The sequence below is a fragment of the Aquarana catesbeiana genome, linkage group LG02 (genome assembly GCF_042186555.1).
Source record: "Aquarana catesbeiana isolate 2022-GZ linkage group LG02, ASM4218655v1, whole genome shotgun sequence".
Lineage (NCBI taxonomy): Eukaryota > Metazoa > Chordata > Amphibia > Anura > Ranidae > Aquarana > Aquarana catesbeiana.
The window spans coordinates 17,059,834-17,076,969 of NC_133325.1; the positions used below are offsets into that span (position 1 = coordinate 17,059,834).

At 42.6% G+C, this 17,136-nt stretch overlaps 1 protein-coding gene across 12 annotated transcripts in view; it reads right to left on the reverse strand.

The window, feature by feature from the left end:
- The window catches only part of ARAP1 (ArfGAP with RhoGAP domain, ankyrin repeat and PH domain 1), a 324,988-nt gene that overhangs the window by 31,115 nt on the left and 276,737 nt on the right, over positions 1–17,136 (reverse strand). For 8 of the 12 annotated variants that reach the window (XM_073612624.1, XM_073612623.1, XM_073612620.1 and 5 more), the window contains 4 exons: positions 14,710–14,745; positions 8,920–9,002; positions 4,466–4,519; positions 2,586–2,649 (listed from right to left, as the gene is read on the reverse strand). In XM_073612624.1, coding sequence (XP_073468725.1) covers positions 2,586–2,649; positions 4,466–4,519; positions 8,920–9,002; positions 14,710–14,745 — 237 coding nt within the window. The remainder of the gene's footprint in view (positions 1–2,585; positions 2,650–4,465; positions 4,520–8,919; positions 9,003–14,709; positions 14,746–17,136) is intronic. The other 4 variants (XM_073612632.1, XM_073612622.1, XM_073612626.1 and 1 more) reach the window with 3 other exon arrangements.

Sequence of the window (17,136 nt, forward strand, 5' to 3'; positions counted from 1 at the left end):
TCCCCACTTACATCAGGTGTCCCCAATAGAGTCCTCCTTTACGTCCTCCTTTACATCAGGTGCCAATAGAGTCCCTATTACATCAGGTATCCCCAATAGAGTCCTTCTTACATCATGTGCCCCCAATAGAGTACTTCGTACATTAGGTGTCCCCAATAGAATCCTTCTTACATCAGGTGTCACCAATAGAGTCCTTCTTACATTTGGGGTCCCCAATAGAGTCCTTCTTAGATCAGGTATCCCTAATAGAGTTCTTCTTACATCATGTGTTCTCAACAGAGTCCTTCTTACATTAGGTGCCCCCAATACAGTCCTTCTTACATTAGGTGCCCCCAATACAGTCCTTCTTACATTAGGTGCCCCCAATAGAGTCCTTCTCCCATTATGTGCCCCCAGTAGAGTCCTTCTTACATCAGTTGTCCCCAAAAGAGTCCTTCCTACATTAGGTGTCCCTAGTAGAGTCCTTCTTACATTAGGTGTCCCTAGTAGAGTCCTTCTTACATCAGGTGTCCCAAATAGAGTCCTTCTTATATCAGGTATCCCTAATAGAGCCCTTCTTACATCAAGTGTCCCCAATAGAGTTCTCCTTATATTAGGTGTCCCTACGAGAGTCCTTCTTAGATCAGGTATCCCTAATAGAGTTCTTCTTACATCATGTGTCCTCAACAGAGTCCTTCTTACATCAGGTGTCCCCAATAGAGTCCTTCTTACATCAGGTATCCCCAATAGAGTCCCCCTTTACATCAGGTGTTCCCAGTAGAATCACCCTTTACATCTGATATCCTCAATGGGATCCCCCTTTACATCAGGTATCCCAATAGAGCCCCCCTTTACATCAGGTGCCCCCAATGGAGTCCCTCTTACATCAGGTATCCCCAATAAAGTCCACCTTTACATCAGATGTAGGTGTAGAGTCTCCTTTACATCAGTTGTCCCCAATAGAGTCCTTCTTACATCAGGTGTCCCCAACAGAGTACCCCTTTACATCAGGTGTCCCCATGCTTGGTTCCCCCCCTCCCGCTACTGTGAGATCAGTACTCACAGCGTGTCCTTCCTCTCTCCAGTCAGACAAGTCACATGAGGGGAGGGGGAAGAAGGACACGGTCTGCCCTGCTTCCCCAGGACAGTTTCTGTCGTCTCAGCACCGGCTCTTTTCCACCGAATGCAGGCTGGAGGAAGGAAAAAGCCAAATCCTCCCACCAGCAGCAGCTATCGGCCGCTGTTCCTTCAGATAGGAGTGACACTGCAGGGCTCTGGTATTATATATATGATGTGATATAGTATATATATGATGTGAAGGCCTTGGAGGCTCACAGAGGACCACTTAGAGGAGGTCAATTGAGTGTAGGAAGAATAAACACACCATTCCAATTTCAACTGTCCATCACAAAGTTGTCTCCTTTAGTGAGTGTTAGATAAACTGCGCTGTGTAGAAAGATTTAAGGAGCCAGCATAGCTGAAGACAAGCAGCACATGAACAGGAAAGAAAAAATTATGTAGCACTTAAAAACAAACAAACATACATATAAATGGCATTTGTGAAAAATGTCCACCAAGTGAAAAAAATATATAATAAATAAAGACCAATTAGTCAAGTGATTATAAACAATGTCCGTGAAAGGATGAAAGCCAATATATCAATGCAGGTCAACAAGTGAAGAAATCTTGTGAGGAAATCTTGTGAAGAAACTGCCACCAATTTGGTTGAAGGCTTATCAGAAAGGTTGGACCTGAAAAGGCTGGTGTGATGAAGTCTACTTAGACGAAACGCGTAAGGTGAAGTGCCGATTTTACCATTGTGCCACCTATATGCGAATTGTTCTCGATTGACATGTGAGTGTTCCATTTTTATCTCCTTTTTTAATTAAACTACCCGAAACGTTATCACACTATGTGGATGCCTTTTTTATTCTTTGGGTTTATCGTGTGAGCTGACTTTCACCTCCCTGAGCGTCAACTTTGGTTATATGTCATTTGATGTCTGTCTGAACACATACTGATGCCCCATGCTGTACCAAGTCAGTGATATCGATGTCAACAGGATTGTCGGTGGCCTTTCATCAATCATGGTGTTGTGACACCCAAGCCTTTTTGACTTGAAAGGTATATGCCTTTTCAGGTCTCCTTTAGGGAGCCTATGGATTCATTGGAATGCACTTGACGATGGACGGTTGCGATTGGTGTGGCGCTCTCATCCTTCCCATACTCTAGTGGTCCTTACTGAGGTCAGACAGAACAGTAAGTGAGGGGAATCTCTCCAGAGCAGTGGTGGGCAAACTCTGGTCCTCCAGTTGTTGTGTAACTACAAGTCCCAAGACTCTAGCCATGGGCATGACCCCAAAAGGCAGAGGCATGATGGGACATGAAACAGCTGGGGGGGGGGCAGAGTTTGCCCACCCACGCTCCATTAAACACTAAATGCCGAGCCGTGGATAAGCATTGATAATCACTGCCCTGTTGAGTTTAGCACTAAGCGAGTGATTTGAAAGCGGCCAGACTCACAAGCTCAGATCTCGGGGAAGATACAGCTTTGGCTCCATATTAGATCATAACAAAGTATTCATACATCGGGGTCTTCTACATACCTGTGCAAACATGAACGCTGCCAGCCATTGTCTCATCTCCCCAACCGAGTCACAGCAAAGATACCTGAGAGGTGAGAAGAGGAGAGGACCATATAAAGAATGAACTGACAGGTGGTGGCCCATATACATCAGAGGAGGACAATGATTATATCTCTAATGAGGATTTTTAAATTGAATATCAAATATAACATATTGAAACAGAAAATATAATAACAAATACTCATACACCTTATTCATATTTAGATATGTACAATGCCTTGAAACAGTATTCACACCCCTTGAAATTGTTACAACCAAAACTGTAAATGTATTTTATTGGGATTTTATGTGGTAGACCAACACCATTGAAAACCATTTATCATTTTCCTTCCACTTCACAATTATGCCCCACTTTGTGTTGGTCTATCACATAAAATCCCAATAAAACACATTTACGTTTTTGGTTGTAACATGACAAAATGTGGAAAATTTCAAGGGGGTATGAATACTGTTTCAAGGGACTGTATATTCCACAACCACTGATATATATTCAACCCCTTGACAGTCTCTTTCATCTCCCAGGGACTCTACTGGTGAAATATCTGAGTTCCTGGGTCTGTACACCTGATATGCCCATTATGAGGGATTCCCACCATCCCTGTGCTGAGTTTCCGGGTCTGTACACCTGCTGTGCCCATTATGAGGGATTCCCACCATCCCTGTGCTGAGTTTCCGGGTCTGTACACCTGATGTGCCCATTATGAGGGGTTCCCACCATCCCTGTGCTGAGTTCCTGGGTCTGTACACCTGATGTGCCTAATTATGAGGGGTTCTCACCATCCCTGTGCTGAGTTCCTGGGTATGTACACCTGATGTGCCCATTATGAGGGGTTCTCACCATCCCTGTGCTGAGTTCCCGGGTCTGTACACCTGCTGTGCCCATTATGAGGGGTTCCCACCATCCCTGTGCTAAGTTCAGGGGTCTTTACACCTGCTGTGCCCGTTATGAGATGTTCCCACCATCCCTGTGCTAAGTTCCCGGGTCTGTACACCTGCTGTGCCCATTATGAGGAGTTCCCACCATCCCTGTGCTGAGTTCCCGGGTCTGTACACCTGCTGTGCCCATTATGAGGAGTTCCCACCATCCCTGTGCTGAGTTCCCGGGTCTGTACACCTGCTGTTCCCATTATGAGGGGTTCCCACCATCCCTGTGCTGAGTTCCCGGGTCTGTACACCTGCTGTGCCCATTATGAGATGTTCCCACCATCCCTGTGCTGAGTTCCCGGGTCTGTACACCTGCTGTTCCCATTATGAGGGGTTCCCACCATCCCTGTGCTGAGTTCCCGGGTCTGTACACCTGCTGTTCCCATTATGAGGGGTTCCCACCATCCCTGTGCCGAGTTCCCGGGTCTGTACACCTGCTGTTCCCATTATGAGGGGTTCCCACCATCCCTGTGCTGAGTTCCCGGGTCTGTACACCTGCTGTTCCCATTATGAGGGGTTCCCACCATCCCTGTGCTGAGTTCCCGGGTCTGTACACCTGCTGTTCCCATTATGAGGGGTTCCCACCATCCCTGTGCTGAGTTCCCGGGTCTGTACACCTGCTGTGCCCATTATGAGATGTTCCCACCATCCCTGTGCTGAGTTCCCGGGTCTGTACACCTGCTGTTCCCATTATGAGGGGTTCCCACCATCCCTGTGCTGAGTTCCCGGGTCTGTACACCTGATGTGCCCATTATGAGGGGTTCCCACCATCCCTGCTGGAGCTTTAATTTATGGTACATGTTGTATTAGATGTTCTCAATCAATAAACATGAATCATCGGGCTCCATGACAATTTCTACTAGGCAATCCCAAAGCCATACCTAAGTCCCAACCTCTGTTTGGCCTCATAGACTCACCATTGGCTCTTCTCGTTCTTCTCATTCTTGCACATTATTGTGAATCCCCAACTGCTGAAAAAAACCGACAAGGAAAAGTTTGACCAGGGTGGAGTGATACATTTTGTGCCACCAATCAAAAAAAAAATCAGCACAATAGATAATAGTTGCTCTACGATTGGTCGCTGTGGGTTAGGGTACATTACAAAACACAGAGGCTACTCGGGGGGTGGTGACGAGATGACAGCTGCTCTGTGATTGGTCGCTGTGGGTTAGTATACATTACAGTGTATATAATACAGAGACTGCTCAGGGGGGTGCCAACACCGCAGTCACTTTGAGAAAGGACCCAGCTAAAGCAAGACTGTAGTGAAGTTTGTGAAAAAAGTGCCAGAACCAGAACCTGGACTGATCAGGGTGCTCAGGACCAGATGTTATTGTTACCTGCAGCTTTGATGCCACCCAAACTCATCCCCTTAATCGCTAAACCTATAAACTCACAGCCTGTGTAGTACTAGTACCCTGTATCTGAGCTGCTTGCCCACCGACATGCAGGACACAAGTAAAAGCCGCTGGATGTGGCGCCTTTACCTTCCACGTTTCGGGAGATTGGCGTGCGGACAAGGAACGCGAAAAAGCTTTTTTATTATATAGTATTTCTCACAGATACAGAGAAAATTCTAGTATATGATCGGTTTCCATGGAAGCACGGAGGGGGGGGGGTGACAAACGATTCCTTTTTATTCTTTGGATAAAACACGGCAGTACATTAGCGGCATTGACGGACGCCATTCACCCCCCGAGAGGGGCCGCCGCTGCATTCATTACCCCCCCCCCAGATAATAAACTACTCTGCAAAGTTCAGGGTTAACCCCTCCATGCCCACAGCACAAGCAATACGCTGCTTTCAGCTCTTAGCAACAAGTAGTTTGTTTCCATGACAAAGCACAAGCGGTGCCAACACACCCGCCGCTGAAGGGGGGGTGGGGGGCGGGGGGCAGTAGCTGTCCACCAAGGAGGGTACCTGGCACAGTCATGGGGGGAGGGGAGGCCCAAGGACAGATCTCCATCACTGTGACCTCTGACATCTTCTCATATTAAAAAGAAAAAGAAATAACTTCACACTATCTCATCACAGGTCTTCTCCTGACCCCTACTGGTCAATTCTGTCATTACACTCCATGGCCACTTTCTGTATCTCATTACTATCTAGATATCTTTCTATCTTACTAACTATCCATCTATCATCTTTTTTATTTATCTATACATCTTTTTCTCTTTCCATTCTCTATGTATCTATATAACCATCTATCCGTATTTTTCTACCTCTCTATTTATTAATACATCTATGATCCTTCTATTTCTCTATCTTGCATCTATACATCTTTAATGTATCCATATTTATATCTATCCATCCATCTATATATACATCCATCTATACATCCATGCATCCATCTTTTTACTGTCTATTTATTCATCTTTCTAATTACTGTATGTATCTTTCTTTCTTTCTATTTTATTATCTATCCATCTTACTAACTACCCTTCCATCTGTCATTCTGTCTATCCATATTTCTTACTATCTATCCATCTTTCCATTTTCTATCCATCTTGCTAACGACCTACCCATCCATCTATTAGTCTGTCTGTCTCTCCATCTCACCTTTTTTCTATCTACTCATCTTTTTATTTTCCATCTATCTATCTATCTATCATCTTTTTATTTTCCATCTATCTATCTATCTATCATCTTTTTATTTTCCATCTATCTATCTATCTATCATCTTTGATCAATAGTTTTATTTATTTTTCTAACCCACCTTTTTATTCTTCCACCGTTCTATCTATTCATACATCTACGATCTTTCTATGTATCTATCTTACATCTATACATCTTTTATGTATCCATATTTCCAACTATCTATCCACAATTTTACTGTCTATTTTGTATCCATCTTTCTAATTATTCATCTGTCGTACTATTTATCTATTTTATTATCTATCCATCTTTCTTATTAATCAATCAACCTGTCTTATTGTCTATCCATCCTTCTTCTTCATCTATCCATATTTCCATTTTCTTTCTATTCTTCTTTCTAACCATCTAATCTTCCATCCATGATCGATCTATGTATCTATCTATCTATCTATCTATCTATCTATCTATCTATCTATCTATCTATCTATCTATCTATCTATCTATTTTGTATGTATTCATATACCTATCTATCCATCTTTTTATTCTTCTACAGTTCTATCTATTCATACATCTACGATCTTTCTATTTATCCATCTTACATCTATACATCTTTTGTGTATCCATATTTCTATCTATCCACAATTTTACTGTCTATTTTGTATCCATCTTTCTAATTATTCATCTGTCGTACTAATGATCTATTTTATTATCTATCCATCTTTCTATCAATCAATCAATCATCCTGTCTTATTGTCTATCCATATTTCCATTTTCTATCTATTCTTCTTTCTAACCATCTAACCTTCCATCCATGATCTATCTATCTATCTATCTATCTATCTATCTATCTATCTATCTATCTATCTATCTATCATCTATATATATCTACAGTATTTATCTATCAATATTCATTTTTCTTTATCTATTTATTGATATCTATCAATCATTATTAATGTAGCTACTCTCTTTCTCTCTCCATCTATATATCTATAGTATCTTTCATCTCTCGATCAATATCTATCTATCTATCTATCATCTATATATATCTACAGTATTGATCTATCAATATTTATTTATCTTTATCTATTTATTGATATCTATCAATCATTATTAATCTATCTACTCTCTCTCTTTCTTTCTCACTCCATTTATCAATCATCTATCTATAGTATTTATCAATGTCTATCTATCTTTCTCTCTCTCCATCTATCAACCATTTATATATCTACAGTATCTATCCATCTATCTATCTAATCTATCTATCTATCTATCTATCTATCTATCTATCTATCTATCTATCTATCTATCTATCTATCTATCTATCTATCTATCTATCTAGCTATCTATCTATCTATCTATCTCTACGGTATCTATCGATCATCTATTTAGATCTACAGAATCTATCTATCAATCATCTAACTATATTTACAGAATCTATCTATCAATCATATATATATATATATATATATATATATATATATATATATATATAATCTCTACAGTATCTATCTATCAATATTTATTTATCTTTATCTATTTATTGATATCTATCAATCATTATTAATCTATCTACTCTCTCTCTTTCTTTCTCTCTCCATCTATATATCTATAGTATCTTTCATCTCTCGATCAATATCTATCTATCTATCTATAATCAGTGTATTTATCAATTTTTCTATCCCACCTTTTTATTCTTCCACAGTTCTATCTATTCATACATCTACGATCTTTCTATTTATCTATCGTACACCTATACATCTTTTATGTATCCATATTTCTATCTATCCACATTTTTTTACTGTCTGTTTTGTATCCATATTTCTAATTCTTCATCTGTCGTACCATTTATCATTTTTATTATCTATCCATCTGTTCTACTGTATATCCATCTTTCTTCTTCATCGATCTATATTTCCAATTTCTAGCTATTCTTCTTTCTAGTCATTTAACCTCCCATCCATGATCTATCTATGTATTTATCTTTCTATCATTTCATTTTCTACACATCCATATCTTTTTCATATATTCTACTCCATCTATCTACCTATCTACTCTGTCTATCTATCTATCTATCTATCTATCTATCTATCTATCTATCTATCTATCTATCTATCTATCTATCTATCTATCTATCTATCTCTCTATCTATCTATCTATCTATCTATCTATCTATGATAGTCTGTTTATCCCACCTCTTTTCTATCTATCTTTTTATTCTTCTACCGTTCTATCTATTCATACATCTACGATCTTTCTCTTTATCTATCTTACACCTATACATCTTTTATGTATCCATATTTCTATCTATCCACATTTTTTACTGTCTGTTTTGTATCCATCTTTCTAATTCTTCATCTGTTGTACTAATTATCTATTTTATTATCTATCTATCCTTCTATCAGTCGATCAACCTGTCTTATTGTCTATCCATCTTTCTTCTTCATCTATTTATTTTCTATCTATTCTTCTTTCTAACCATCTAACCTCACATGTATGATCTATCTGTCTGTCTATTTTGTGTGTATCCATATACCATATATCTATCCATCTTTTTCATTTTCCACATTTCTATCTATTCATACATCTGTGAACATTCTATCTATCTATCTATCTATCTATCTATCTATCTATCTATCTATCTATCTATCTATCTATCTATCTATCTATCTATCTATCGAACCACAATGACATCCAGCTCCTGTCCTTCTGGAGGGTAGGTCAGCAGTGCCGGCCTCTCATTCTCACAGTAGTGGTGCATTGTTAGTGAATAGCTCACCCCTGAGGTACCCGGATCTTCTTCTTGATCCCCAGATAGATGGTCAGATTCTTCACCTCCCACTCCTTATCCGGCCGGTGACTCTGCGGAGAGATTGAACAAAGTGAAAACAAGGACACTATCTGCTCAGTCACGCCTATACCTCTGCAACGGCAAAGCTCATGCTTCCTGCTGGTTAGAGAGTTCCAGCTATAACTCAGCAGAAGGTGTATCGAACCTCTGCAGAGAGACCACTGCTTCCATACATAGACCAGCTCCTTCTCCACAGCATGCTAGCAGGAAAAAAGGCTTTTCTACGATGGAAGTGTAAGACCTTGGAGATCTTTGGTTTTGGTGCAGCTGGAATGCATTTAGCTAATTTTTCTTAGCACATAATAACAATAATAGAGAGATTCCTAAAGAAACAAACACAGGGATTTACACCAAGGAATGTATTTATTAAAAAAAGTTCAAATATCTATTCTTTCAACCAAAACTGAGTGATTTGGCAAAATACCACATTAAGACACAAGATGGAGCTAAACTTCATAGTAAATATGAATTGCCTATGATCTCCAGCTCCATCCAGTGGCCATGATGATTCAGAGAAACATTTGACCTGTAGAGGAAATATAATAGAAGCAGAACTTTCGATTGTGCCCAATTCGCACAGGACAAAAGTACCGGCAGTTTTGCTGAACAGCTATGCAAACGTTCTTTTATGAATAAACCCCTACTTGACACAAGTTTCCCAAATGCGTCTCAGGGCCACCCCAAAACAACCGAATGGAGATCCTCCAGCCACTTTGGTGGTAGAGGGGGTCAGTCCGTCCAAAGTGATATTTTAGTTACAGGTGAGGTCTGCTGGGAGTTATCCAATGATGTCCGATACATCCCTACTAGATTTCCCAACCATAGCCCCACCCATTTTGGGGGGTTTCCACTACCCACTCTGCAGGGGGGTTCCCACTTCTTTCCCCTCCCAAAAAATGATAATAGCAAATGTAAAGACTCAGGACCTTGGCAGAGATCCCACAAGTAGAGTCCCTGAGAGACAGAAGAAATTGTCTGCAAACCCTTACACTAACCTACTGCAAACTCAAACCCCAATACTATCCTACTGCAAACCCTAATGCTAACCTACTGTAAACAAAACCCGTGATACTAACCCTACTGCAAACCCAAACCCTAATGCTATCCTACTGCATACCCAAACCCTAATACTAACCCTACTGCAAACCCAAACCCTAATGCTAACCTACTGTAAACTCAAACTATAGTACTAACCTACTGCAAACAAAACCCCCAATACTAACCCTACTGCAAACTCAAACCCTAATACTAACCCTACTGCAAACCCAAACCCCAATACTATCCTACTGCAAACCCAAACCCTAATACTAACCTTACTGCAAACCCAAACCCTAATACTATCCTACTGCAAACCCAAACCCTAATACTAACCCTACTGCAAACCCAAACCCTAATGCTAACCTACTGTAAACTCAAACTATAGTACTAACCTACTGCAAACAAAACCCCCAATACTAACCCTACTGCAAACTCAAACCCTAATACTAACCCCACTGTAAACTCAAACCATAGCACTAACCTACTGCAAACTCAAACCATATTACTAACCCTACTGCTAATCAAAACCCTAATAGTAACACTACTGCAAACCCAAACCCTAATACTAACCTACTGTAAACTCAAACTATAGTACTAACTTACTGCAAACAAAACCCCTAATACTAACTCTACTGCAAACTGAAACCCTAATACTAACTTTACTGTAAACTCAAACCATTGCACTAACCCTACTGCTAATCCAAACCCTAATACTAACACTACTGCAAACCCAAACCTTAATACTAACCTACTGTAAACTCAAACTATAGTACTAACCTGCTGCAAACAAAACCCCTAATACTAACTCTACTGCAAACTGAAACCCTAATACTAACCCCACTGCAAACCCAAATACTAACCTACTGCACACTCAAACCATAATACTAACCCTATTGCTAATCCAAACCGTAATACTAACCCTACTGCAAACTCAAACCCTAATACTAACCCTACTGCAAACCCTCACCTCAATACTATGCCTACCGCTAACCCAAACCATAATACTAACCTTACTGCAAACTCAAACCCTAATACTAACCCTACTGCAAACCCTAATACCAACCTACTGCAAACTCCAACCGAAGTACTAATCTACTGCAAACACTAATCTAACCCTACTGAAAACCCTCACCCCAATACTATCCCTACTGCTAAGCCAAACCATAATACTAACCCTAATGCAAACTCAAATCCTAATACTAACCCTACTGCAAATCCAAACCCGAATATTAACCCTACTGAAAGCCCTAATACTAACCCTACTGCAAGCCAAACCCCCAATGCTAACCCTAGTGCAAACTCAAACCCTATTACTAACCCTACTGCAAACCTGTACCCCAATACTAACCCTACTGCAAACCAAAACCTTAAAACTAATCCTACTGCTAACGCAAACCCTAATACTAACCCTAAGCCTTAATACTATCCCTACTGCAAACCCAAACCCTAATATGCTAACCCAAACCCTAATACTAACCCTACTGCAAACTAAAACCCTAATACTAGCCCTGACACTAAGATTTTTTGCTAGCCCTAACGCTAACCCTAGTGCTAACAGTAATGTTAATCATTTTGCTAATCCAAACTATAACCCCTCCCCCCCCCCCCCAACGACTCCAAAGCAATTTGCCAAAATGTAATACAATTTTGGTTAAATGTCCCAATTTTTCACAAAAATTTAATCAAAGCAAAGACCCTTATCTCTGCTCCTCCCTCATCACTGAGACATTTTTTATGGGTCAAATTGGTTCCTGATCATTTACATTAAAGTCCCTCCAAGCAGTTCTGCATAGATCAGAAGATTACGGAGGAGACAATGTGGCAGAAGAAGATTACAATGTATCAGACTGTAAGACTGAGGGAGACTCTCCATGCAGGATCTCACCATGGAGGAAACTCATCTCCTCCTATTTCTCTATGGAGAAAACCCATCTACCTTGAACTCTCCATGATGGAAGAAATCCATCTCCACCAATCTCTCCATGGAGGAAACCCATCTCCACCGATCTCTCCATGCAGGAAACCCATGTTCATTGATCTCCCCATGTAGGAAACCCATCTCCACTGATCTCACCATGGAAGGGCCTGTCTCCACTGATCTCTCCATGGACGAAACCTGGTCTCCACCAATCTCTCCATGGGGGGGGGACCCTTCTCCACCGATCTCCCCATGGAGGGACCCATCTCCACTGATCTCTCCATGGAGGAAACCCTTTTCAACCACTCTCTCCATAAAGGAACCCGTCTCCACTGATCTCTCCATGGAAGGACCTGTCTCCACTGATCTCTTTAGGAAAGGATCTGTCTCCACTGATCTCTCCATGGAAGGACCTGTCTCCACTGATCTCTCAATGGAAGGACTTGTCTCCACTGATCTCTCCATGGAAGGACCTGTCTCCACTGATCTCTCCATGGAAGGACCTGTCTCCACTGATCTCTCCATGGAAGGACCTGTCTCCACTGATCTCTCTATGGAAAGCCCTGTCTCCACTGATCTCTCTATGGAAGTACCTGTTTCCACTAATATCTCCATGGAAGGACTTTTCTCCACTGATCTATTCATGAAGGAAACCTGTCTCCATCAATCTTTTCATGGAGGAAACACATCTCCACCAATCTCCTCATGAAGGGGACCCTTCTCCACAGAGGAAACCTATTTCCACATCTCTCTAATGGAAGGACCGTTTCCACTGATCTCTCCATGGAAGAACCAGTCTCCACCAATCTCTCCATGGAGGAAATCCATCTCTACCGATCTCTCCGTGGAGGGGACCCTTCTCCACCAATCTCTCCATGGAGGAAACCTATCTCCACCGATCTCCTTATGGAGAAGATCCATCTCAACCGTTCTCCCTATAAAAGGAACCCATCTCCACCAATCTCTTCATTAAAATCTCCTCACAGCCCCATTCTCCACATCACCCATTTTGTTTTTATTTCTTTTGCCAAACTATATTTTCTCCATCATGTCACAACATTTAAATCACAACTTTCCAGATTGAAATAGAATTAATTTGAGTCATATTTTGCAGCGTAGTGGGGTAAAGGGCAGCAGAAGGAGAAGCGATCATTGTTCTCATTTGGTGGTCTTTATAATTATAATCTTGTTTATATCATGTGGAGTCATGCTTTAAAAGGTCACTCCACCAAAAACTGATATTTCTGTTGAAATCAAAGCTGAACTACCCAAAGCCATAAAAATCACCTCAGCTTCAACTAACTATTACAGACAGGAAATGTCTCATTTCCCCAGCTGAAGTCCCTTTATCATCCTGTGAATGAAAACTGAAGGGTGGACAGTAAACCCTGCCCCCAGTAATGGGCACTGCAGAGGGGTGGAGCTGGGAACTCAGGTTCACAAATGTTCAGCTTGAGGGACGTATAAGAAATCATTGGCATGCACCCAAAACTATAGTATTGTTCCTAATCTCTCCCCCACCCTCAAAACAATAACAGTTATACAGTTGGTCTATTATTACCTGCTTAGCTTTGTCTCCACTGTTGAGATCTTCCTCCTGCAGTTCCCAGCTCTGTTCCTCTCTACCTGGGTGTTTAGCCTACCGTTTTGTGTACTAGCTTCTCCTGTTATATTCTCCACAATATGAAATAAATATAAAATGCTGCAGGGATGGTGGGAACCCCTCATACTGGGCACAGCAGGTGTACTGACCCAGGAACGCAGCATATGTATGGTGGGAACATCTCATAATGGGCTCGGCGGGTGTACAGACCCGGGAAATTAGCACAGGGATGGTGGGAACCCCTCATAATGGGCACAGCAGGTATACAGACCCGGGAACTCAGCACAGGGATAGTGGGAACTCCTCATAATGGGCACAGCAGGTGTACAGATTCAGAAACTCAGCACAGGGATGGTGGGAAGTCCTCATAATGGGCACAGCTGGTGTACAAACCCGGGAACTCAGCACAGGGATGGCGGGAACCCCTCATAATGGGCACAGCAGATGTACAGACCCGGGAACTCAACACAGGGATGGTGGGAACCCCCCATAATGGGCACATCAGGTGTACAGACCTGGGAACTCAGCACAGGGATGGTGGGAACTCCTCATAATGGGCACAGCAGGTGCACAGATCCCAGTATTTAGCACATGGATGGTGGGAACCCTTCATAATGGGCACAGCAGATGTGCAGACCCAGGAACTCAGCACAGGCATTGTGAGAACCCCTCATAATGGGCACAGCAGCTGTACAGACCTGGGAACTCAGCACAGGGATGGTGGGAACCCCTCATAATGGGCACAGCAGGTGTACAGACCTGGGAACTCAGCACAGGGATGGTGGGAACCCCTCATAATGGGCACAGCAGGTGTACAGACCTGGGAACTCAGCACAGGGATGGTGGGAACCCCTCATAATGGGCACAGCAGGTGTACAGACCCGGGAACTCAGCACAGGGATGGTGGGAACCCCTCATAATGGGCACAGCAGGTGTACAGACCCAGGAACAGAGTGCAGGGATCTCACCATAGAGTCCAAGAAACACAGAAGAGACTGTCAGAATGTTTAACTCTCCAGCGTCCTCGAAACACTAAAATATATCAGTTTGGGGTGAAGTGACCCTTTAATCATACCACTACAGATCATCAGAAGTGAGAGGAAGTCCTGCACCAAGATGGAGGATACCACAATAAAAAGCACACACTAACACCCCTCACCTCCACAGCGATGTCAGCGCTCGACGATCTTGGATTCTGCTCAACAAAGGATGTGCGTTACAATAGACAAGACAGGACCAGCGAGGAGCAACATTTATACAGAGACTGTCAGCACGGCTTTTACAGGTCACAGAGCTGCTATCACCACCCAGCTCCTGATCTGTGTTGTGTGATGCTGCGGTGGTGAGGTAGCGCTGTCTTCAGGGGTTCAGGCGGTGGTGAAGTAGCACTGTCTTCAGGGGTCAGGCGATGGTCTCTGCGCCAGGTAAGAACCGTTCACACAGCCTCCCTTTAAGCACAACTAAATATTTAGACCTTGGCGGAAGGTTCACAAGCGCTGTAGGAGAAAGTCTATCGCTGCTCTCTAAGGGAAGAGCAGCACAACTGCGGCATGTGGGAATCCAGAAAAGAAGGCAGGCGGCTGCACTCCATTTTAATTAACAAAATGGAATGTAAATGAAGAGAAGAGAAATCCAAATGCAATCCATATTTGGTGTGACCGCCCTTTGCCTTCAAACCGGCATCAGTTCTTCTAGGTAGACTTGGTGAAGGAACTCGGCGGGTAGGTTGTTCCAAACATCTTGGAGAACTAAGCACAGATCTTCTGCGGATGTTGGCTGCCTCCAGTCCTTCTCTCTCTTCATGTCATCCCAGACAGATGCCATGATGGTAAGATCAGGGCTCTATGGGGGCCAAACCATCCCTTCCAAGACTCCTTGTTCTTTTTTACACTGAAGATAGTTCTTAATGGCATTGGTTGTATGTTTGTAGGGTTGTCCTGCTGCAGAATAACTTTGGGGCCAATCACACGCCTCCCTGATGGTATGGCATGATGGTATGTCATGATGGATAAGTATCTGCTTGTATTTCTCAGCATTGAGGACACCATTGATAATGACCAAATCTCCATTTGTAGAAATGCAGCCGCAAACTTGCAAGGAACCTCCACCATGCTTCACAGTTGCCTGCTTACACTTATTACTGTACCGCTCTCCAGCCCTTCCCCCAACAAACTGCCTCCTGCTACAGCCAAATATTTCACATTTTGATCAGTCCAGAGCACCTGCTGCCATTTTTCTGCACCCCAGTTCCTATGTTTTCCTGCATAGGGTGTGGAAACAAGGCTTAGCGACTCAACAATGCAGGAAAACATAGAAAGCGGTACAATAATAAGTGTCTGTGGCCAACTGTGAAGCATGGTGGAGGTTCCTTGCAAGTCTGGGGCTGCATTTCTGTAAATGGAGTTGGAGATTCGGTCAGTATCAATGGTTTCCTCGATAGCAGGAGGCAGTTTGTTGGTGAAGGGCTGAGAGCGGTACAATAACAAGTGTCTGCGGCCAACTGTGAAGCATGGCGGAGGTTCCTTGCAAGTCTGGGGCTGCATTTCTGCAAATGGAGTTGGAGATTTGGTCAGGATCAATGGTTTCCTCGATAGCAGGAGGCAGTTTGTTGGTGAAGGGCTGATAGCGGTACAATAACAAGTGTCTGCGGCCAACTGTGAAGCATGATGGAGGTTCCTTGCAAGTCTGGGGCTGCATTTCTGTAAATGGAGTTGGAGATTTGGTCAGGGTCAATGATGTCCTCAATGCTGAGAAATACAGGCAGATACTTCTCCACCATGCCATACCATCAGGGAGGCATGTGATTGGACCCAAATTTATTCTGCAGCAGGACAACCCACCCCAAACATACAGCCAATGTCATTAGGAACTATCTTCAGTGTAAAGAAGAACAAGGAGTCCTGGAAGGGATGGTTTGGCCCCCCACAAAGTCCTGATCTCACCATCATGGAGTCCTCTCTGGGATGGCATGAAGAGACAGAAGCATTGGGGGCAGCCAACATCCACAGAAGATGTCCATAGAACAACCTACCTGCCGAGTTCCTTCAAAAACTGTGCGCAAGTCTACCTAGAAGAATTGATGCCGGTTTGAAGGTAAAGGGCGGTACAATATTGATTGGACTTGGATTTCTCTTCATTTAACTTTCTATTTTGTTAATTGACAAAAATGAACTATTAACACTTCAATTTCTGAAAGCATTCCTCATTTACATCATTGGCATCACACCTGCCTAAAACTTCTGCACAGTACTGTAGGTGCCGTTTATCATCAGCCAAAACATCAAACAGTGCAACACACGTGGTATTGATTGAAAATACAACTGATCAGAATCAATCTATGGCTGATCGGCTATGGCTCATAGAGTTGCCAGCTTCAAAAGCAATCGAAAGCTCACCAAAACGATCGCATGGAGGGTCTGTGGTTAATTTGATTGGTTTAGTCGCATTGAACGATTGATTGATTGATTGATTGATCGATATATTTGTGGCCACCTTGAGGCTCCATTCACACTTGCATGACTCCAAAGTTGTGCCGATTTTTTGGAGTGCAACTTTGAGGCAACTTTGGATGGGTGCGACTTGGATA